Source organism: Microcebus murinus, chromosome 5 (assembly GCF_040939455.1).
Source record: "Microcebus murinus isolate Inina chromosome 5, M.murinus_Inina_mat1.0, whole genome shotgun sequence".
In the NCBI taxonomy this organism is placed as follows: Eukaryota; Metazoa; Chordata; class Mammalia; order Primates; family Cheirogaleidae; genus Microcebus; species Microcebus murinus.
The window spans coordinates 18343445-18368069 of NC_134108.1; the positions used below are offsets into that span (position 1 = coordinate 18343445).

Consider the following 24625-nt stretch of genomic DNA (forward strand, 5'->3'; position numbering starts at 1 on the left):
GTCATGAGCATGTTTCTTAATCAGGAATGGCTTGCTGCTTTCATAGTAGTGTTTTGTCATCCACTAGCTAAGTGAACTTGGGAGATAAGTGATACATGTTCCTACTGATTATATATTTGTTTTGTTTTTCTATTATATGCAGATCTGCTTACCCGCAACTCCCTCTCGTTTCCGAGCCATGTCCAGTGAGAGGTTGCAGGCTGAGCGGTCCTGTGGGAAACAGGTACCTGTGAGGTCAAAGGCATTGCTGGAAACCCGTTATCCAGGCAATCATTGCTGTGGTCTTGCACGGAAGCCTGACCAGGGACTAGTCATTAGTGAATGAAGAAAGCTCAGGTTACTGAAGATAGACAGATTAAAGACCCAGACTTCTGTGTTTTGTCTAATATAGAGCATCTGGGCTTCAGAAGCAGGCCTTCCTTTGCCATCCTGACATAATTAGGCAAAGCTAGAGACAAGCACAGCTCACGGTGTCCCCACTTTATTCTCATTATTTGGCACTGCTTGACACTGAGTTTGAGCAATCCCACTGTGGACCTCTGACTCGGAGCATGGTGTTATAGAAACAGTCTTAAATATACCAGGAGGGAAGTGTTTAAGCCACTCACTAGCGATGCAGACGCGGCAAGGTGCTTAACTTCTTGGAAGGTCACTTTATTTGAGTATAAAATGGGGTTTAGAATACTTTAAGGGGCTGTTGTGGGCATCACGTGTGATCAGGAAAGTAAAAGAACTCTGAAAGCTATACAAAGAAGGAATCACAATCCATCGTCTTGGAATATATTTTGGACAACCTCGTTTTATTTTTTCCAAATAGAGGTTTTATTATTTGTTTTTGTGCCAAAATACATTCGCCTACTAGAAGTTAAAATAACATGATATAGACCCTTCCCTTGAGCTGATTTTGGTGTGAAGGACGTAAATGCAGACGGTGGCGATGAGGCTGTATGCTGAGCAGTCACCTCTGTGAGGACGCACCTAAGAAGCGTGAAGGGCTAATGAGCTCAGAACACCAGCTTGTCTTAACCTCTTTCAAATAAAGGAGTGACCGATGATCAAGTTAGAGTTCGGGGTCTGAAGGTAAGCAGCGTGAGGGAAGAATAAGCATATGAGTTTGGTGGAAAGGAAAGATAGAACTTGGCTGCAGCAGAAGAGGAGAGGGAGATGAGCAGAGGGGAAGGGTTCGAAGGGGAGAGGAAGGGGGAGAGGGAAACGTTGAGACAGGGAAAGAGGAGGAGGGATGCAGGGAGTGGAGAGGAGAGAGAGAGAAGTGCTGGCCTAGGACTCTGGAAGTTATTGGTGATTTCTAGATGGGAAGCACAGGTTATCAACCTTAGCTGCTGCACTCTGGAATCACCCACGGAACTCTAAAAGTACTGATACGTGGGTCTCACTCCCAGACACTCTGATTTAATTGATCTTGGGGTGGATTTTTTAAAAGCTCCGCAGGTGATTTCTAATCTGCAGCCAAGCCCGAGAGCCTAGGAACCAGAGCATGCCTCTGTAACTTTAATGCGCGTACAATTCTCCTTGAAAGACCCAGGTCTAGGTTGGAGCCTGATATTCTGTATCCCTAACAAGCTCCCAGCTTCTAACAGGCTCCTGATGGGCTGGTCTCTGACTTCTAGAAAGGGATATAAGGTAATTGAAGAAATGATAAAATAATAATGATGATAATGTCAAGGGTAGCTAACATTTAACGTGTCCCAAATACGTGCCGGGCATTGTGCTGAGGGCTTCCAAGGGTAACTTGTCAAAATCCTCAGAACAACCATTTAAGAGTTGGTAATATTATTAACCCTGCCTTACAAATAAGAAAACTGAGGCTTTAAAAGATGGGCATCATACCTAACTTTAGAAACCTGGTACATGTACTTACATTCTGGCCGCTTGATACTAAGCCTGTGCTCTTAAGGCCTCTATTGCCCTGGTTCTGAAATGACTGCGTAACCTTAATTTTAAATGTTAGGTATGTCTCAGGAGAGAGAATCTGAAAGAAAAAGGCAAATCTGGAAGTATCTTTAATACTGACACAGATATAAATAAGGTTACATCCTATACCTGGCTTACAGCTTTTAGCTTTGGAAATGGCCGAGGGAAATGGCACGAGAATTGTTGCACAAAGAAGTTCTTTATTCTGGGTAAGGCAGGTCACAGACTTTGCCAAAGTTCACAGCTACAGTTTCAACCTTGTCTGCTCATTAAATCACTTGGGAAAATTTTAAAAATCCTGACGTCTAGGTCACACCCCAAATCAGATAAATCGGGCTCTTTTGGGAATAGGATGCAGATATTAGCATTTTTGAAAGCTTCCTAGGAATTTCAAATCTCAGCTGCTGTTATCAGTCCCTGAGTTTGCAGTGTGGGGTCCTAAGAGGAAGCTGATGCCACTGAGGATGAGTCCAAATGTCACATCTCCTGGGCAGCCTACACTAGCAGCTAGAGGTGCTTTCCTCTTTCTTTGGGCTGAGCTGGCTGGCTTCTGTCTCTGCCTCTCTGAAAATAGACCACATTCCACCTTTAAGATGGATATTTGTGCCTTTATTCAACTCTCTTTGTAGCCTATAGTTTTGGAGATTATAGGACACTGTAACATAAAGCAGTATTACACAGAAAGCTTTTCCCCAGGCAATGTTCCCAGGAAAAGCTTGTGGCAGCAAAGGTTTCCATGTTCAAATCAGTTGAGGTAACACTGGGCACATACCACTCTCTTAGAGAGTTCCAAAGAATATTGCATGTGAAAGCTCTGAGATGTTCTGTAATAAGCAAGCATCTTTAACTTTGTCTAACTGACGGTTTCCAAAAATTATTGGAACATAAAACACCCTTTTTATTCTGTTTCTATATATCAATTTTTTGGAGGAAATTCTAGAAAAGAGAATGGTCTTATGGAGTGAAATCTGGCTAGCTACAAACCTGAAAAAATAGCACCAAACCTCATAAGGTTGTTTTGAAGGATAAAATTAAATGAGCTTACAAATAGTAAATATAGTAAGTAATATAAATTAAATGCATCACTTATGTAATGTGTCTATTATAGTTCTTGATGCTGTTGGGTTTTTTTCTTTTTCATCTTTGTGATCTGAACAGTACCTAGTTTAGATTTTATGTTAAACACACACACACACACACACACACACACACACACACACACACACACACACCAAGCAGTCATGATCCTAGCTATATTGCCTCTTTAAAAACAGTAAGAAAATTCCATTATTCATAGGTGAGTGTTGGGAGCATTAAATGCCTCCTAAATTGACAACCTCCTCTGCATTTCCTCCAGTACTAATCGTTATAGAGCAGGAAAAGAAAAGAGCCCTAATTCTGCCTTTGGCCAGGTGACATACAATTGGTGACACAGCAAAGTAGCTATGTACCTTTTTATTTATTAATAAAAATCTTTCAAAGAAACAGTTGTCTGAGCAGTTATATTGTCAAAGTGGACAGTGGTGTAGGCAGAAATATCATTTTCTAACTTTATTTTTGAATACAACAGACAATGATATTTGCTGAAAAATTAAAATTGCCAATATTTCAGGCTTTATTTTCACTATCTTAAGTGATCCTGTGATTTGTGATTTCCAGCTGTGAAAAATGATTTTTCTCTCCTTCCTTTAACGTTAGCAGAGGAGGCAAAGTTTATTTGTAATATTCAGGTGTGGCTCAGGACTCTTTCTAGACTGAAGCTTAAGATGAATCAGCTTTAAAATAATATTTTAAAAATTTTAAATATACATAGATGATGTTTCTTAAGCTTTGTAAAAACATTTGGAGGTAAAATTAAAACCTGTCACATATTTATGTTGGTTTTAAAGAAGAGGAATGCGGATAACATTTGTTTTTAAGTGAAACTGCTTTATACATTATACATAATGCTCTGTAGTATCATTACTTTGACACACACAAGAGCTAGAGATAAACAAAATTTGTCATTCAATTCTACCTGCATATTCCAACAGAAATAGCAAACAGAACGATGGTAATCAGGGAAAACTAAATCTTTCATGAGCGCCTGTTTTCCCTTTAGCTTACTTAGCCTTTCTATTTAAGGCAAATTCAGAATGGTCACATAGGAAAACAGAAAATGGATAGTATTTGTAACCTCTAGTATTTCAGACCTCAGATCTAAAGATTCAAAAATAGGGACAAAGAGAGAAGCAATGAGAATCAACAGTCTTTTTGAAAGTAAAACAGGCTAAAGCTCTACAAAATTGGACCATAATTTTGCCACCTGTTAACAATAGGTAGGAAATCTCTCAACACTAGTGCAGCAACCTGATCAGGGAAATAAATGTAAATCATGCCATAAATTCCACCCTTTGCAAGTCATGGCAATAACCATGTCAGCCTACAGAGTCGCTTGCATTGCTGATGTGGGTCATTGGTCAGAGCCCTTTTATTACTTCCATGTCTCCGATTCTCAGACCCTGCACCTCTGGCCAGGGCATTACAGTTACCCTTTGCAATAAAGAGTGTGTTTGTACAGGAGAAATAGAATGTATCTAATCAAGTGGTAAATTATCCCTATTTCTACAGGAGAAGTAGATTGTATTTGATTAAGTCAGACATTGCCAGCCTGAACAAGCAGAAACTGCTCATTAATTATAAGTCCTTTCTTCTGTTACTGATGTTCTACTATATAACCCTGCAGAAGGAAGAACTTTATCCTCACCCCATAATTTTTAACTAGTTATTTAACAGGTTAGGCAATAAGCAGAAGTTAATTTGCAATAGCTAAAAATTATTGAAAAAGTTAAAACCCTTAATGATGTCTTCAATCATTTAAAAACACTTCTCTCCATCACCACTACTTATAGTAATTTAAATAGAGTATTCCAATATGAAAAGGATAAAGATTATTTTAAAACACATCTAGCTACTAGTTACTTGGGGCGGACCTCATGTCAGTCACTATCAGTCTCAATTGTGTTAAATGAAAAGGACTGGTCACAAAAATCTGTGCTATAAATTTCTGCCATGTGCTTGTCTGTGTGGCTACATGAAAACAGATCATGCGTTGTAGCCAAATCTGAAAAAAAGAAAGCAAATCAAAGGAATTTGCACTATCAATTACTCTGTTGACTGTGTGCAGTGATGGTGTTGTCAGGGGTGAAAGTGGAAGGAGACTTAGAGATTTGCATAATTTAGAAGACAGGCAGGGTAAGTGTGATTCTAGAAGTGCCTGTTCTCACTGCAAGTGCTTCAGTACACCTTTGCTTTGCCTTCTACAACTCTTTGTTTTCACACCTCTGCCTGAACTGATATCTGTGTCTATGAATATATCCCCTCTCTCTCCCCCTTTCTATCCCTCTACCTCCCTTTCTCTCCTTTTCTCTCCTTCTCTCTCTCTCTCTCTCTCTCTCTCTCTCTCTCTCTCTCTCTCTCTCTTTCTCTCCATAACCATAGGTGTAGCAGATGTTCTCTTGGCACCTTGACCATCTCTCCTTGGCACTCACCTTCCTCTCAGGCCAACATTAAGATGTCCAATGCCAGCATTTGGGACTCTCCACCTGAGAGCTTTCTGTAGAGACAGGAGCCTGCACCTGGGACACCCTGGGAGTAACCGGAATGAACGTGCACCTCCCTCCACAACCATGATTGGCAGGGACTGGTTGGATCAGTGTCTCCAACTCCCTTGCCCCATGGGGAGTGGGGACAATTGTGAGGCAAGTTATCCACGCTCTCTGAGAGTTCCGGGTAGAACTGGGCCCTTGTTTTCCACAGTGGTAACTTGCATGGTAACGTCCCCTTTATTGGCTGCGTATTGTTTGCTTCTTCTCTTCCTGCTCTCCCACCTGAGTTTCCAAGTATCACTTTCCAATACACGACTTGGACTCAACTACTCCTTTCCTGGACTCTTTCTGGAGAAACCCAACTTAACATTCACATTCATATCCATTTCCTGCAGTTTATATAAAAATGGCATAAGGGCTATAGTTGGCTCCGAGCTAAGTGTAAGCTCAAACTGTGGCAAGACTGCTGACAAAATTAATACAACCTTAGGCAGCGATCGTAGAATCGTGGTTAAAGAGAGTCAAAATATATGTGGCATTATGTTTAGGCCTGGATGCCACATTTTTTAAAGGATATCCAAAAATTGGAATATGACCCTGGCCTGATTAGGGCTTTAGGTGCATAACAACAAAAATAACAAAAGGAATGAAGCTATTTGGCTTGGAGAATAAATCACTAAAGAATGACATAATCACTATATTCAAGTCACTGAAGGGAAGTCATGTGCACAGTGGACTAAATTTGTTCACTCCTTTTCCAGAAGGCAAACTTAGAGAAAGGCAAACTTCAGCTCAGGAAAATGAAGAATTTTCTAACAAATAGAGCTTTCCCTCATCCTTGCAAGCACCTAGTCCCTGGAAATATTTAAGCAGAGAGCAAAAATCATCTACATCTATACCATCCCTTAAAATAAACCCAGGTCACACATGTAATCCTTTGTGGTTCTCACAAAAATCTCAGTTCAGTCTCTGGAATTTCACCAGACAACCACCCTGTTGCCTGCCTTGCTAGTTTTTTTCCTTTTAGTTTCCCTGATTCCTGTGATACCTTCATTCTGGATTTGTGCCTGAGTTCTGTTCTCTGGCCAGTATCGTGGATTAGCAGTGTGGGTTTGGACCTGATCTCCTGGTGTCCAGGGCTCTCAGCCTTCTCCCTGGGCACAGCAACCACAGGCAATGGGCACTGTGCCCAAGCCCCACCCTGGTCAGTGCTGGCTTCTCACCTTCTAGGCAGAGGACCAGGACATGGGGAAATGGAGTCCTAAATGGGGTGCGAGCTTGTTTTAAATGACTTCTAGGTTTACTTCCAACTCCAACGATTCTATCATTAATTTCCTTTTTAGTTTTTGTTGTTCTCATTCCTAAGCTTTGCTTCTCTTATTTATTGACTTATAAGTCTTCCTTTCCAAGCTCTACCCTGAGAAAATCAAACTGGTTTTCTGTTTACAGTATTACTAGTTCAGCTGTGTAACTAAGCTGTCTCTCACCTCCTGTTGCCCCAATCCTTGGTAACTGGGCTTGTCTTTCATGCTGCCTGAACACATGTATTTCTGTGGGGAAGGGACCCCAGCCCCTGCTTTACCCCTGGCCGTTTGCATTGCCCTCCGGCTGGGCTTAGTGGATGGTGAGTATTGCCTCTCTCTTTGCAGGAAAGGAGGCCCTGGTGTCCTGTGGGACAGCTCTTGCTGCCAAAAGGAGAGCTTAGTTTTCATGATTAAGGGATGTGTTGTTCCAGCTGGCAGAGTTAGGATTAGCAGGTAGAAATATAGAGCTTTAGACCCCATAAGGATCTTGGGATAAATCTTCAGGGAATTGAGCTGGGAACACTATATACTGTTATAACATTCATTTACTGTTATTACTTTCTCAATAAACCTTTTCTGAGTATCTGCTGTGCCCTGAGGGCTCAGAAATCAGAAAGAAAAATTGATTCCAAGCAAAAAGGAACTAACTCCTACATACTTCCCTGGGCACTGGAGAGGAACATGAATTCACAGGCTCTGTATTGCTGAAAATTGAGAGTGGAGCCCTGCTTGGCCACTTCCTAGCTGAGACTTTGGGAAAGTTCCCATGTGGCAGCAGTACTTGGAAGATTAGATGAGAATGAATGCAAAGAACCTAGCACAGTGGCTGGCCCAGACCAGGTTCAAATGTCACGCCCTGTCTCTTTGATTCCTTCACAGGGCACTCTCCGTAGAAATCATGAGGCAGTTATTCATATGTCATTTGTAGCATCTGGGCCCTGATCCCAACCTGTCCAAATGTCTTCCCTAGGTTTCAGGTAAGGCTTCTGGATTCTTTCCAAGTGGAGGCCCTTGTGACCTACCATGACAATTGGGTACATCTATGGACTAACCATCTTAAACATTTTCCTTTTTCTTCTTTATTGCTTTTCTTCATTTATCTTTTTCTTCCCTGTTTTTTTTTTTTTTTAATTCTCTCTCCTATGACTTTTTCTCCTGAGACACCAAGCTCTCATTTTATGATTTCTTATTTTATTGTCTAGGCACACTGAACAAATACGCCTGGTGTTCCAGCCTCTGTTTCTGGTAATTTCTTCAGCATCAGCTTTCCTGTATGGAACTTGCTCCTATCATCCAAACACATCACAGTCTCATGGGTGTGGCCTTTATACCAGTGTATTCTCTTTTTTGAATAAATACTTGGGAAATGTCCTACTTTGCAGGATTCTCATGGCAGAAAGTGTGAATAACAGAGACTTCCTTGTTTTAGGAAGGCCCTGTTGAAATGTAGAGGAATAGAACTAGAGGTGAGCAGAAGGACGTCAACAAGGAAGTAAAGTAGGCTCCCCTCACGAGTGAGCCAAGGACAGAAAAGCCTCATAGGAATCTGTCAGGCCTCCTGTGCTCTACCAAAAAGATGAATGACAATATCTGTCAAGGGTATTGTACATTTTAATTTTAGACTCTATGTAAAGCTGCCATAGCTTAAGGTATCTTAAGGTAGCTTTCTTCATCATCAAGTTATGTTCTACTATATCACCTACCTGATCTGTAGATTTTGTGTGGTGTTCTCCAACTTATACCTAGAAGATGTCTTCTGAACAAATTCAAACCATTGGAATTGTTTCTTACACTAGTCTATTTCTATTATGGTAACTCTTACAGAGCATAGAGAAGGAACATACACATTTAATAAATAGAAAATATTTATTATACAGCATCATCAAGGTTATTTGACAAAAGGCAGTAATGAGCCAAAGGAAGACACTTTTACAAGAAGCTGAACAACTTGTATAAGCACATACATTAAGGTGAAGAGTTTCTGACCTTTTGGTATAGGGCATGTGTGTGTACATCTCCAGTTTTGAACAATTATGATATAAGAACTAATACTCTATTATTCAGGAAAACTCGTAATCATGATATTAGTAGGCATTCAGAGTAATAATGTGATCAGTGTTGAATGTGTTCACCAAATGTCTCAGACCAAGACCTCAAACAAACTGACACCTTACATTTGAATAGAAGTTGTTTTCCTTATCCATTCTAACTTTAAAAAATCTGAATGCACAAGTCCTGTGACATTAAGGAGATATGCTAGTGGCATTAAGATAAAAAAAAAATGTTTCACTAATAATAGATAGTATGTTTTCCCTTGCAAGTTTGCCAATTAGTAGAAATCCATCTATGAAGCATTGGGACCATCTCTTTTCCTCATTTTGTTTTACTACAATGAAAACATGGAACTAAAATCTACATTTCAGTCATGAGGTCTTTTTACTAAAGGTGTTTACAAATGATTTGTCTTAAAGAAAGGGCAGTTCCTTCTTGATGTGGAACTAACTAAACTTGGCAGTTGAACATGGTGAAACATAAGAAACACAAGCCTCCAACATTGGAGTTGATGTTAAGTTCTGAACAAATGATGTAGTGGATATTTAAAGATTCTAAGATGATTTTGGCTGAGAAATCAGCAGCTTCGACTTGAAGGAAGCATATTAAAATATGACTGAACATAAGGCATAAACAAAGATTTTTAAGGGGGTAGGACTCGTCCCACAAATAAAAGAAGAAATCAAAAGAGCGAGAAAAATCCTTTTATTGGGTGCAAAAAGGGAGGGTCAAGATGGAATAAGTGAACTACATGTCCATGGATATTGCACAGCAGCAAATAGCAAAAATATAAAGAAAAGTTATGACAGTGGAATACAAGAGTAAAGGTACATGAAAATAAAAATGAAAAGGAGACAAAATGTAAGTGATAAACAATTGAGAAATTATGACCAGACTTAGGTGTTACTGTATGCTAAAAACACATAATGGTCAAGAGCTGTGGAAAACCTTCAAAAAAATGTAAAATAACCTGAAATAATCAAAACACTGGTTTTTCAATATTATGTAATAATAATGATGTGTGCAAGCTTATAAAATGTGCCTTTGACTGTCACCTTCAGTCTCTGTGAACTTTTAATATAATAAATTTTCAAACCATTTCATTAATAACATACTTCCACATCATAAAATATCTGAAAAATAAGTTCCCTCTTAGAAGAGGAATGACCATCTAAGCTGCCTCTGAAAAATATTGGACCACAGTATTTAAACCTTCAAAGAGTTTCTGTACATATTGGTGACAATGAGCTATAAAACATTATTGGAACATAAAAAATAGCTATACTATCTCTGAAAGACATTCTTCTACTTGCGTTTAGATTGACATTACATTGCACAAATTTTATAATCACACATATAACAAGGACAAAGGAACACATTCACTTGCTAGTTACAGGGACTTTAGTGACAATAGGAAAGAATTATTTGTCATTTAAACCAGTAATAGTTGCTATGAGTACACCGTTAGATTCAAAGATGGATTTGTTCCTGTAGTACATAGGAGAAACAATGGCACCACATGGTACATAGACTGCATCTTAGAAGTTCAACTGGTAAGTATTATTTGCTACAATATAGTGGAAGGTAACAATTTTGCCACATGGTTTGTTCTCTTTTAACTGAAGGGCAATGGAGAGAGCCCATTTGGCACAAACACGAGTTAATGCACAAAAGGTCTTCCGCCACTCTCAAAACAATCTCTTGTTCTGGCCTTTTTCCAAAAATCACCAATAAGGGGAGTCCGGAATGTGAGAAGCCCATGGTGGTGACTGGTTTTGTTCAAAGTCACAGGCTTGCATACTGTTTTGCTTCTCACTCCTTCCGCCCGTAGAACTCCTGAGGAAGCACTTTTTGGTGACCAGTTTGACCTTCTTCCTCTTTTCCTAAATAGAGGGAAATCGCAGAGCAACAGGGGGTTCATGCACCTTTCTTCAAGCGCCATGGCAAGGCTGGCACCGGATGGGGTGCCAGTTCCTGAGTCTCCCGAAGACTAGGAGTCTGTCGCCCAGCAGGGAGAAGGGCTTCTGAGAAGCGAGCTGCTGTCCCCTCATCTGTTCACTGGGCGATTCCACACCCTGCGCCCTCCCCTGCCCCGCACCTGCTCTGTCTGGCTCCACCAGGCTCACCGTGCGTGCCAGCAGGCGAACTCAGGGCTCAGCTGGCACATCCACGTGGGCCGTCCCTTCCCAAGCGTGGCCAAATGTGTGTGGACATATATAGCTATGCACGACTGTGCAAAAGAGGAGATTATTTTTGTTGACTTCATGTTTTATTTATTTATAATTTTTTGCGATAGAAGTTACATACCATATGGAATTGTGCTTTGTCAGAATTCCCTTTCTTCCCAGAGAAGGCTTTTGAATAACTCAAGAATCAGAATCCTGGCCTGGATCACATCGCTTGGTGTCTTTCCCTCTCCTTACTTAAGGCAGCAGCAGCAGCAGCAGCGTCGTCTTCCTCTCCCGGTTGTCCTCCCCTCCTAGCCTCCCCTCCTAGCCTCTCCTCCCAGCCTCTCCTCCCAGCCTCTCCTCCCAGCCTCTCCGCATCTCTGGAGGTGCTGGAGCTCGCCGGCTTCTCTCGCTCTTCCACCTGGCCCCTCCTCCCTACAGGGTGGAGGAGCTTTGCTTGTAGTCCCGCAGAATGACAGAGGCGTAGGACACGTCGGGAGGGGTGCAGAGCACCGACTCAGACACCGGGGAGCTGGGCACCGAGCTGCCCGAGGCCACCGAGTCTCGGAAAGGCGACGGCGGCGTCAGGGCGGGCGAATCCTCCGGGGTCAGTTTGCTGGCCGCCTGCGCGTCCTCCTCTTCGTCTTCCAGTTCGTCTTCCTCCGTGTTCCCTTCCCGCTCGCGCTCGTACACGTACTCCTGGAGGAGCTTAAACCTCTCGCTGTCGTCCTCGTCCTCCGCGGGCGGGGACACCGGCTCCTCCGCGAAGGTGCTCAGCTGCAGCGGCAGCATCTGCAGGTGCTGGGGCGGCGGCGGCGGCGGGTACAGGGGCCGCAGCCCGTTCCCGGGGGCCCCGGGCCCCGCCAGCACCGCGTGGAAATCGGGGATCCCCGAGGCGAAGTTGTTGACCACGCCCTGCAGCTGCTCCATCAGGGACTTCTGCGGGGGCTGCTGCTGCTGCTGCAGCGGAGGGGGCAAGCCCTTGGGGACGGCCGGCTCGGCCAGGAAGAGGGGCGTCTCCTCTGCGGTCAGAGGCGGGGTGGCCGCCGCGGACGGCACGCGCCGGTGCACCACCGTGGAGGGGCTGCCCGGAGGGCTGAAGCGGACCGGCTGGGCGTCCTCCTCCTCCTCCACGTTGTAAAGGGTCTTGGTGCTGGTATCTGAAAAGGTCAGGCTCTTGCCGGAGCCTTGGTAACTTTTAGTGAGGGGCTTGATGACGGCTGTTTGGTTGCAGGCCGTCTCATTGGCCTTCACGTGCACAGAGAGACGGTGCCACATGTGCTGTCCCTTGGGCACCTGTCTTCCACCTGGTTCAGACCATGACACAGACTTGCCATTAGAACTATGAATAAAATAGAGATGGATTTATTTGCAGATAGATCATGCGCACAGCATAAAATACATATAAAACATGTGCAAACCCGGCACAATGTCAATTAACTGCCCCCTGCTCTATAGTAGGCCTTTCCTCCCACCCCCAACCGCCTCTTATTATATAAATCGAACACCGAAGGCTGCAGCTACCAGGGGCTGCTTCTGAAGCTGCAACCAGTGAGTTCACCCTACGCCAAGAAAGGAGATATTAATCCTGAGAAAAGTTGTTGGGGAGAAAAGCCAGTCTCTGTTGTAGAAACAGCTGTTTTCATTTAGGTCTGTCTAAGATTTCACACAGTTTGTTCTCTCTCTCTCTGTCTCTCTCTCTGTCTCTCTCTCTCTGTCTCTCTCTCTCTCTCTGTCTCTGTCTGTCTCTCTCTCTCTCTCTCTCTCTCTCTCTCTCTCTCTCTCTCTCTCTCTCACACACACACACACACACTCTGAAAGCTTCCCAAACTGATGGAGGAAAAAATTTTAAAAAGAAATATTAGTTAACACACAGACAACAAAACATAATAACTCTAGTCCCTGAGACAAATTAAAACCTGCATATAAAGCTACTATCATTGTTCTGTAGAATTATTAAATAGATCCTCTGGGTAGCCCATTCCTACGTGCAAGTATTTCTGGTTACCAGAGCGGCTTGATCATACTTGTACCTGTATGGAAGAGAAAAAAGCAGATGACAGGAAAACCCGGACCCATGGTCGATTCACGTGCTTCATACCTTCTGATTTTCTTTTTTTATTGCAAAGCACTATCTGACACATACGATAGATCACAATTCACATAAAGGCCCTGATTCACAGCACAGAGTTTGGGATTTTCCCACTAGGAACACTGAAGTAGGGGTGTTTGAAAAGCAATAGAACGGGGAAACCCAGCAAAATACAAATGCCTATATCGTGTTTTTGTCCTCCAGTATAGTTTGATACAAGACAAAATTAAGATTCAAACAAAGCAAAAGTTACTGAGACAAAGACCCCTGCCTGGCTCTTTCCTCATTGAGCTTTGGTGGAGAAAACTCTTGGGGCATCAGCTACCTTCTAGCCTTATCAGCGTTCATCTTCATAAAACCAACCAAATAGAATTTCTCCCTGAATAAGAAAAACATGAGATGTACAGTGGCATACACCCCAAATGCTGTTCTGTATATTGTAGTAATTCTAGCTTTACTTTTAAACTCAGCTTATTTTCTGTACAACTTTTAGCAGATGGTGGTACCTCACTACAGAATTCTATTAATAATAAGAGTGTTAATCCTTAAATTGGGAAATAATTTTTTCTTTTGTTTTTCTAGCAGTTTGCTTTTTCTCTGTCACTATTAAGGCAACAGAGAAAGTAGCACAACAAGAACACATTTGTGACATTAAAAGGAATAGAAAAATGAACATTTTTGTCTTAGGTGGAGGTATGAAATAGACGATTCCATATTCTAGTCTTTTGTTTGGAAAAATGTAGGAAATGATCAATTGTTAAGATAATGGTTCATTTAATCATTTTTCAACTACGAGAATGCATATTTCAAAAATTGTATGTGACAGTCACATTTATGATCAGGGTAATGTTTTGACATTTCATATTTTATAATCCTAAAAAATGAAGTGAGTCAAATAAGTGGAGGTTAATGTAAAAAGTATGATATTGATTCTGTATATAAAGGCTCTAAAATAGGTATAACAGCTAAAATTTTGACCTGATTATTTGAAGAAAAGGTAGTTCCTCCACATATCTGAGAATCTATGCTGCATTTTTAATTGTCTAAGAAAAATTTCATCTCTGAACTATTATAACAAATTTAATATTTCTCTCAAGTATATCCTTAATACATTATCTGAGGATGTATAAGTGTTTATAAATACAGAAGTTTTGACTTACTGACTTCCACATTATCTTGTTAAAATAGCTGATTCTCTTCCGAGTTAAACACACTGAGAAACAGGACAAAGGTGTTCCTGGTAAGAACAGGCAGTCAACCAGTCAGCCAAAGACAAAACCAGAATCCACACACAGTTCCTCTTCTGAGTTTGAAACTTTAAGTAAGATTAAGTCCCAATTTCATCTTTCTCAATTGTCTCCATCTGCCATTATATACATATGGCTTCTCTTTATGCATTTGATATGCCTCTTCCAGAAAATATAAAACCTAGTCGTCTCCTACCTTCCTTAAATATGCCTTACAATACTGTCCAACCCAATTATTGAATCATTTTCAATTGCAATGAAAAACTATTTTTCCTCCCCAAATGCCCACCCATCAATATTAACTAAGAAAATAATTAAAATGAAATGTTATCCTATGTCTTCCTTTATGTGTGTGTGGGTATGCCTGTGTGTGGGTGTGTTTCAAAAAACAACAGGTCCTTTGAGAGCCTGTCTGTACCTAATTCAATCGTCTGCTTAGATGTCCAGTGAAACGATGCCCCAGTCTCCATACATATTAGCAAAAAGTCACCTTGTATTCCTGGGAAACCCTAAAGTGACTCCATTTCTCCCACTCACTCACACGGGCTGTTTTCCTCATTGTCTAGTGGTTCTATGTGGGGCTCTTGTAAAATCACATATGTCCATATGATAACAGAATTAATAATCTTACAGAAAGATATAATCACAATTTAGTTCTATTTTAATTGAATCCAATTTTTATTCTTGTGATGGGAAATTTTCACTGTGGCTATCAAAATGAGCAACTTTCCTTCCCCTCAGAGTCCTGCTCCAGATTTCCTGTAAAGCACTGTTTAATTAGGAAACAGATCTAATGCCCCAGGGTATTTATCAGATTAGGAAAATTAGACTAAGCTTTTTTTTCAAGGACAAAATAAATTGCTTTTTAAAAATCAGAGATAGAAGATTTATCATTGCACAGAAATTGCGACACAAATTATAGGCTTTGGTCTTTCAGAATTAGTCATTTCTCACCTGGAGTCCATATACAACCTGAATGGTCCACGAATCTACATGTGCGTTAAGCATTGTTTTTAGACTGAATAAATATTATGTCATTGTAGATAATGCATTTCTGTTTTTAAATGTTTGTAGAGGCTGTTATGATAATACAAGTGTAACTAAATTCTGAGAAAATTTTGTTGTCTTCTGTATTCAAATGCCTATTAATAAAGGTACATTTACTATCATAAACTCAGGTGAAAGTTTAATAACTGTTTTGGTGAGAAAAGGGAGTATCCTGTTTGAAAACATTGGGAACCCATTGCTGTGATATTAAGAAGGAAAAAAATATATAAAATATGGGGTATAAAAAGGAAATAAATGCATTATAAAAGTACAATATTACTATGCAATAGGATGTTTATTTAATCCCAGATAACTTTAATAGCTTCTGCTTCAGCCACCAGATTCTTCCTTCTATTGTTTAATTTTATATGGTTTCCTAATCTTAGGAAAAGCAACCTGGTTTAGAAAATACCACATAATTGTTACAAAGCACCCCATCCTTTTCTCTCTAACTTCAGAAAGATAGACCTTAGACCTAAAACAATCTCATATTTGAAGATCAAATGCATCAGTATTTGGAGTAAATATCTCAGGTGGCTAAATATATTTATTGATATTAAAGTTATTGGAGAAAAACACCGTTAGACCTACAGAGACTAAAGACGTAGTATAGAGTGATGTATAGTTACAGTGTGCAGAGCTGGGCAGACCTGAGGCTGCAGCTCAATCTACAACAGGTTCATTATCTTGCTTTGCTTTTTCTTTCATTAGATAAGTATCACAATCACCCAAACAGAAAATCCAATATTTACAGCACTTTGGAGAAGACTGGAGAGTAGGTGGTATAAACAGATTAGTGTAACTTTGGCATTCAGAGATCCTGTTTTATTTGTTTTAGTAAGTACTAGTTACATCTGCAGAGTATACTGCTCTCTGCTCCAGAGAGGTTTAAATTGGGAATGACAGTGGGTGGGAGTTTGAGATCAGTAGGGAAGCGTCCTGCACAAGCTGCCTGAAGGGGAAGCTTACACAACACCTGTCTCCCTTCTGTCCAATTCAAGTCTTTGCCACTAGGCTTAATAGCTTCTCAACAGATATAAGGACAGGATCCAGAAAGCCCACAGACAAGGCAAGACCTTCATGTAACTAAGAAAGTCTCACTCCTTGGAATGTGAGGAGGGGAGCATTTGTTTTCTCTGAAAGTGAACAGGGAATAAGGAGACGCCACTGGGTCCCTGCATGGAGGGAATGGCTCACCAAGAAAAGAAACCAAAAGCCACAGGCTTTGGGGCAGTACTGCTGTAGCCCCTGCAGCTGCAGCTGGGACACCAGGCCTTTCAAGGAAGAGAGGAGAGGTGCTGTCCCCACAGAGGCTGGCCAAAAGAAGTGCTGGAAATGCAGCTGTCCAAGTAATCTCGCCTCCCCGTGCCAGAAAATGCAGTTTGAGCAGCTGTTCTTGCAGAAGCTCAGGCATAGCATCGTTTGGATCAGACTTCTGTTTTTCCAGGCAGCCCCGAATTTGTCATCAATACAAAGGACTCCCACTGACACCAGTTCCACTTTTTGAAAGCTTTCCAGAAAAAACATGCATATTTAGTATATATTGTCAAACCTGGGGGCCTGTTGGAACACAATTAAAATTCCTTGTTGTTTTGACTCACCACCGGTTGTGAGGTAGAGAATCTCTGATTGTGCTTTTGAAGACAAATGCTTTCTAAGTGTATGAGAACTTGGTAGTTTTTGTTGAAATGGCATCTTAAATAGCATTGTGAATTTTATCCCTTTCCTATTTCATTCTAATCTCATTGTAAGCTAGTCAGACAACCATCGGCTTGCTGAAATTTACAATATTACAAAATCTAAATATACAACCCTTCTGTTAGGATCTTTAGATCAATTATATATCCCATATCCTCAAGTTTATGATACAGGGTAAAAGAAAATGCAAAGAAACTCAGTTCGCCTTTAGTAAGCCTTGTGCTTTCTTCATGGAATCAATAAAGAAAAAGACATCCAGAGATAAAATTATAAATCACATCAAATTCAGTGAAGTGTGGAGGGCCCCATAAACTTTGTCTTTGTATAGACTCTACTGTTCTGAGAAAATTGCCAAACCTATTCCAAACTAAAGAGTAGATAGAATTATGATGGTCACTAAACTTTTTCTCAAAGTAAATTTTAAACAGTCCTTGGCTCAACCTAATTGTGATTACTGGCTGACAAAAGAAATTCTCATGCCAAAGTTTGTCTGAGACATCGTGTTGGTGCCAGGGCATTGCTTTAGCAGAGGTACACATGATGTAATTATATTTTTTCAGGAAGTATAGATGAGCCTAGATTATCATGTTCCCTTTGAAGGAACTTCAGGTCAAGCATTATCATTTCTTCGATGTTCCATGCTACCAGACCTATAATTTTAATAGCAGGTTATTTAATGCCCCTGAGCTCTATCTGGAGTCCTTTCAATTTGCCCTGGAAATATAGGGCAGTTGCATTGCTCTGTTGGGATTGTTCCTCAGGGGCAGGATAGATCTAGACAGACCATAATGGTCCAGTAGGCAGGTTTATTTCCATCACTAATCCCTTTGCCTTTTCTGCTCATAAAAACAGTGAGAACTGAAGGTCACAGAAAGAACATTTCTTTTCTTTTCTTTTTTTTTTTTTAATTTTGCAGGAACAACCAAGGTTAAAAATATCCAGTCTCAGTTTAGTCTATGATACACAGATTTAAGGCTACTTATCACTTCCTGATGCTTTATGGTCTCAAGAAGGAAATCATGAATAGATCCCATTCTGAAAGTTCTTAGCAGCCAACCTGTCACCTTTTCTGATTGTCATTTTACTTTTTTGTCACTCACCAGGGATGTACCACATTCAGCCTTTATTTTTGCTTTTAGGCACTCACCTTTAAGTCACAAAATGCCAGTTGACTCTCCTCTCCCTCTGGCCCTGATGTTATGACAGGACAAGCACATCTACCTACCCTCATCAATCCCTTTTGACAGGCAGCCAGCAGCTGTCACAATTAGAATTAGGATCTCCTTGCTGTGTCTTTGGTCAGACTCACCCCATGGTGCAAGAAACACTCAATGCCTTTTGACTTGGGAGAATTACAGAGAATGTATCCAGCCACAGTGGAGTGGCTCTGACCTAGAGGTGCAGGGTGCTCACAATCACCACCTGAAACACATGGGCAGGACTAGCATGTCTGTCCCTCTAAGAATCAGTATGATTGGGTGGAGACCATAGTCTTTCTATTTGGGCTTTTACAGGGAATAGTAGAAAGGCAGACCACAGACTTCCCAGAGCACTCCACTGAGTGCAGGGAAGAGATGCTGTGGCCCCATCCACTAGCCTCTACGGCCAGGTTCAGTAGCAAACATTTGAACAAATCGGGCTCTTCTCATCTGAAGAGCTATTCAAGCCACAGACACCTCACCAGTGGGCTCCCTCTGCTGCAGGAATGTGTACCTTTGACTCTCCCAGGAGTTTGAAGGGCTGTAAAGGAACAGCTGAAAATGACCACAGACTCCGTGCACAACGAACTGAACATGGTCTATGTTCTTTTGTTAACTTAAAGAGACACTGTCAAGATCTAAAGGTCAAAAATGGGACCAAACATGCACTGTTTTTATCAGATGGGGAAATCTGATAAAAATCACTTGGAATATTGGGGAAATGACTACTTTTTTTTTTTGTAAAACCCAATTTTTGTGGGACTCACAAAACTTTTGTTTTGTGCTCCCCAGGGCATGGAAGGCACCCAGCAGAGGCTCGTGTTGGCACCCACCCCCTCAAACTGGCATTACAGAACTCTTCCAGAATTTAAGATATGGCTTTTACTTTAATGCAGACAGGATTATTTCAAACATTTGTGCAACAGCAAAAAGGCAAAACAATTAAAAAAGAAAAGAAAGAGCTGTTTGCTAAGGAGAAGCTGACAAATTTCTGAAGGGGGAAAATTCACTTTTGAGCTTGTGAGTGGGAGTCACAAACAAAAGTGAATCTTCAGAATTGGGGGAAAAATGCTGCATCAAAACATAAAAAAGCAAAAAAACTAAACAAACGACTTGACAGTGTCCTTTTAAGAACGATGGACAAATTAAGGCAGTCGTGCAAACCATGGCACGTAAATGAGTTTCTCATTCTTGATGGCATGCACCACATCTGTTTCCATGTTAGAAAGTGGGAAAACCCAGGAGAGAGAAAGCAAGGGGCAAACCACTATATTTTCCATGCAGCTTCTCTTACACATTCACTGCAGTGTGGGGGTTTTCAAAGCTGCACATGTGCCGACGGACACTGGCTGGTGGGCGAGAATTCTGGCTGCCTCTTCCTGAAGATTGAAAAGAAAAAGACACCCAGTGAGCGAGTGGTTACACACATGTGCAGATATGGCAATTCCACCACTCAGGTGGTGCTTGGTCCTGAGCCATTCTCCATGTTGTCTCCTGCATGGTCCCTGCACTGCCTGGCTGTCTCACTGCCAGGCTTGTTTCTGAAGACCACGTTGGTGACGTGCATTATTTCTTTTGCCTCTTGGGACCATCGCTTTCCAAGTGGCAGATGCTTTTCCTGCTCTGTGTGTGTCTGTCCCAGATTGGCTCTTTCCCTCCATTGTTGACACACTCCTGTATGCCTGGTGGCAGTGGGTTTCATCTCCACACATGTTAATGTAGGCTGAATCTCCCCACCCACCACCCCTCTTAAAGGAAGTTCATCAATTTACTTCTGACACTGGGACTTTTAATTGCACTACTAATTTTCTTCCATACTGTGTCACCATAAAAGCATGTAGTCACTTCATATAAAGTCACATTTATCTCTTGGCATTTACAAGATGGATTGTGTCTAATGGTGGAGAAAGGAGAAGAAGCAAGAGACCCGCCTGTTGAGATAGGAGAAATCGGCCACAAGAGGAGAGTCTCATCTCATTCCCTGGTTGGGTGTCTCCTTAGACAGCACATAGGATGATCTGCCCGCTGTGCCATTCTGGCAAGGGAAGAAGAACACTGTAGACATGACAAGGCTGATGGAGCAGCCATGGGTATTTGCCTTTCTACATTTGTTGGAATGAGGATAAGTGGTTTTCTCATGTGTCAAGCAGCACTTCAGAAGGTGGTGGGATACTGTCATGACACATAAGAGAGGCTGACTGTCATAGAAAACAATTTCAGGGACAAGATGCTAAGGGTAGACGATCAGCACATGCTGTGGGTGGTATGGTTGAAGTTGGCTGAGCTGGAGAGAAATCTTCCATGTCAGGGAACTCTGCAGTGGGGCAGTTCTCTATAGGGCTCCCCCAAACCTCACAAATGTTCTTCATGTGTCAGCATTTGGCCATGTACCCCAAAGATCTTGTTGACAACCATCTGATGTTAACTGGAAGAGGGCCACAGCAGCTCCTAGAAAGTAAAAGGCCTTTTTCCTCTCTCCTATCTCCTTTTCCCATCAAAGCAGACCAAAGAATGAAAATGCAGAAGAAGGAGGAAGAAGAGATAGGGCAGTAGCAAACCATACCCCTTCTCATTCTAAGTCTTTGAGCCTGAGTCCTGATAAGCACAGGGAAGGAAAGACCTGAGTTTGAAATTTTAAACAAGAATACAATGGAATAGCTTTTCACTACCTGAAAGCAAGGAATTTGAGCTGAATTTATAAGGAGGAATAAGATTTTCTATAGCACAGTTGAATGTAACCAAAAGCAAAATGGATCAAATAAGTATAATTCCATTAAATCTGGACCATTCAAGAAACCATTTAAAAGTGCATGATCTACCCTGAAAGATTTTAAATCCTCATCTAGAAATAAGAATTTGCGACACCTTGGTGTAACTTTATTACTATTTCACTAACCTATTTATTTAAGAAAATTAGAGACAATGTTTGCTATCAAACTTATCAAAGTAATATGTCCCTGACATATTTCAATATGCTCACCTGCAATCACAAAGATCACCAAACAATGAAAACATTAGCAAAGGGATGATCTGGAATAAAAGTATGATTACTATATAAATGAAGTTAGTGGAAAAGAGCATTTAATCTGTAAAATAATATTAAAACAACTTCATTTCTCATGAAAGAAGACAGAAAATACACTCAAAGCATTTGGCTTTGCCTTACCAAACTACCTGCATCCTCTTGAATTCTCTGATTCATTCTACTTTTGGCCAGTGTCTACATGTGGCCTGGCCAAATGATGCTGGGAACCAGGGCCACTTCCTATGCCTGTGACCAGTACAGACAAACACACACAGTCCTCTCTCTGAAGAGCTTGATGTTTAGTACTCTGTGGTCATCCTTTCAAAAAATCATTTTATCTTTTACTTTGTGCTTTGTAAGTGTTAGTTGATGGGAAAATGGAGCATGTTTGGGGGCTTGAAGCCTCCATTCACACTTGGCCCCATGTCCCTCAGCCTCCCTGCCTTCCCTGGACAGGTTCTTGGCTTTTTGATGCCCTGCCTGCTGGGTCCCAGCCCATCTGGCCTCCCTCTACCTGCCCCTGCCCAGGAATCACCACCACTCTCCCCACTGGCAGGGGCTGGGAACTACCACCAAAAAGACCAGGGTCTGGGGCATGTGCCCTGGAGCATCTCCTGGCAGTGGCCTGCAGGGGCCGTCTCCTCCCTGGACTGGCAGGGACACTGCACATTTGGCAGGCAGCATGCAGGGATGAGCCTGTTGATCCAGATACCTCAGGTGTTCTCACACTGTTGTTGGGATGTCCTTGGGAGTCACCCATCTAACATGGGCTGGTGCAGGAGCCACATGGAAAGGGGAGGTGACTGGTTCCATTTCCCTATGGCACTGCCCAGTGACTGACCGGAGGAGAATCTGACAGCCTGCGGGCTGCATGTGTGCAGAGTCATGGGACGGGGGCTGCAGCAGGATCTAGGCGGGAGAGCATTTGCCCCACACAAGGGAGCAGGGCAAATGGCAAATACAAAACACCATGACAAATCAAGAGAGAGTCCACAGAAAAAGGACAAACCTTTATATAGCAGTACTTTTAACACTTTCCCCCTTCTTTTGGAACCAGGGGCTCCATACTTCCATTTTGCACTGGACCCTGAAAATAATATGCTTGGTCCTGCCTGCTGGGGATGTATAATGATAAAATAAGGTTTTTTAGGGGGGAGACTTTTTGACAGCTTAGAAACTTAATGTGCTGACCTTAGCACAGGTGCACAGATTGCACCAGTCCTGGGCAGTATCCGCACTTCTGTGTCTCCCAGGAACTGGGACAGGAAGCTTCTTGGCCTCTGTAGCTGACACTTTTTTGGAACTGCTTCTGCTGTTAGTGGACAGTTCTGGTGGTTCCTTCGGGGGTTGTTTCAGTCATATTGACAGCCATGCTTCACACAGTAACTTTAAGTAATCCCAAAGCCATCCTGATTAACTATTGATTGAGATAGTCAGGGAAAAAAAATAGAGCATTTCCTTCATGGTCCCATTTCTTTAGTCTCTGACTTTCACTTTGCATTGAAGTGAAATGTAAATGACCTCTAGGCAAGGACCTTGCTTTTTTATGAAAGGAGTGGTTTATTAAAAGGTTGCAGACCAAGCCTTGGAAAATCTGACGCCAGAGTGGCCATTTTATCAACTGCATAAAAACTGAGAGAAGGAGCTTGACTCCAAGGTATTTTTAGCAATTGGTAAAACAACATATTCAACCAACCACAGATTCAGCAAGCCAGAGCAAAAGCTTGGAGGGAAAATGCAGCATATGGGGGCTTGTCAAATATATAAGTCCCAAATCTGTGCTTGAATCTTTTGGCAGAAACTGTGGATTTAAAGAAACCCCAGAAGTTTAGTTAGGAAGATTCCTTTTCAGTGTTTGGAAGCACAAAGGTCTTTCTCTCTCTCCTTCTCTCCCTCCTTCCCTTCTTTCCTTCCCCTCTTTTAATAAAGTCACTACTCATCATTCACTGATGAATGATGCCTAGCTTTTCCCGTCAATTTTCATTGTCCAAATAATCTGTTTTGGTATAAAAGCCTATCTCTCTTTGGTTGTACTTCGCTACGTATGACTTTGTTTTAATATGTTATTTTATTTATGTCAGGTCACCCACATATCGGTTTCTACATCGGGATTTATTCTTTCAACGAACCTGAGAAGTTGCTACAGACAAGTTTTTCTCAGTGCAGTATTAGCAATGAGGTCTCCAGACAAGAAATCTGGAGACCTGGCACTTTCCAATTGTATAATCACCTCTTTCAGACTCAGTTTTTTCATCCATAAAGATGGATTGTTTGAGTGAGATGTGCACTATCTGGGGATGGTCATGCTGGAGACTCAGACTTGTGTGGGGGGAGGGGGGAATGGGCATTTATTGAAACCTTAAAATCTGTACCCCCATGATATGCCGAAATAAAAAAAGAAAAGAAGGATTGTTTGGGGCTCATGGCTGTAATCCTAGCATTCTGGGAGGCTGAGGCGAGTGGATCATTTGAGCTCAGGAGTTTGAGACCAGGCTGAGCAAGAGCAAGACCCCATCTCTGCTAAAAATAGGAAGACATTAGCTGGACAACTAAAAAAAAAAAATATATATATATATATATATATATATAAAATTAGTTGGGCATGGTGGCGCATGCCCGGCTACTCCTCCTAGTAGTCCCAGCTACTCAGGAGGCTGAGGCAGGAGGATTGCTTGAGCCCAGGAGTTTGAGGTTGCCATGAGCTAGGCTGATGCCACGGCACTTTAGTCCAGGCTCTGGGCAACAGAGTGAGACTCTGTCTCAAAAAAAAAAAAAGGATTGTTGAAAAAGTATGTGTGAACGTGTTTCCAAATAGCAAAATGCTATTCCAGCTTAAGCCGTTATGGCTAATACTCTTCCTTTGAAGGATGGAGAAACAAAGACAGGAACAAAACACCCAGACAGTTTGAATCTCAGTGAGTATTTCAATTAGACTAATTCATGATATTTCAGACGTCCCTTCCTGGAACTCAGACTTCAGCCATTTTCCTCATTCAAGAATTTCAATAACTTCTAATAGAAAATTTTTGTTTTCTCTGTCTTCCAGTTATTTTGGGGGGGGGGAATGGGGGCAACATTGGTGACATTAAATGGATGTATCAGGAGCAGTTAAAGGCTAGATATAGTCAGTCAGGTTAGGTGTCTACATCTGAAGTTGCAAAGTTGCAAGTCTATGGTGGGTTTGGATGTAAATCTACTTTTAGCAGAGATAAAGAGGTCTATACATTACCAGATGGTCAGTCTTAAAAATATTTAAAGCTCACCATGGAAATAA

General features: G+C 41.6%; 1 protein-coding gene and 1 long non-coding RNA gene across 7 annotated transcripts in view; one reads left to right on the forward strand and one right to left on the reverse strand.

Annotated features, from left to right (window-relative positions):
• LOC105864347 (uncharacterized) overlaps nt 1-8263 on the forward strand; it is a 57221-nt gene extending 48958 nt beyond the window's left edge. Inside the window, exons 4-5 of the long non-coding RNA XR_001150991.2 lie at nt 7703-7800; nt 8026-8263. This is a non-coding gene — a long non-coding RNA (uncharacterized LOC105864347). The remainder of the gene's footprint in view (nt 1-7702; nt 7801-8025) is intronic.
• Nucleotides 8264-8802: 539 nt separating this feature from the next.
• GRM1 (glutamate metabotropic receptor 1) overlaps nt 8803-24625 on the reverse strand; it is a 423752-nt gene continuing 407929 nt past the window's right edge. For 4 of the 6 annotated variants that reach the window (XM_076002883.1, XM_020287254.2, XM_076002885.1 and 1 more), the window contains exon 11: nt 8803-12385. In XM_076002883.1, the coding sequence (XP_075858998.1) occupies nt 11479-12385 (907 nt within the window). In that variant the 3' untranslated portion in view covers nt 8803-11478. Of the gene's footprint in view, nt 12386-16232; nt 19706-24625 lie in introns of those variants that run through there. The other 2 variants (XM_076002887.1, XM_076002886.1) reach the window with 2 other exon arrangements.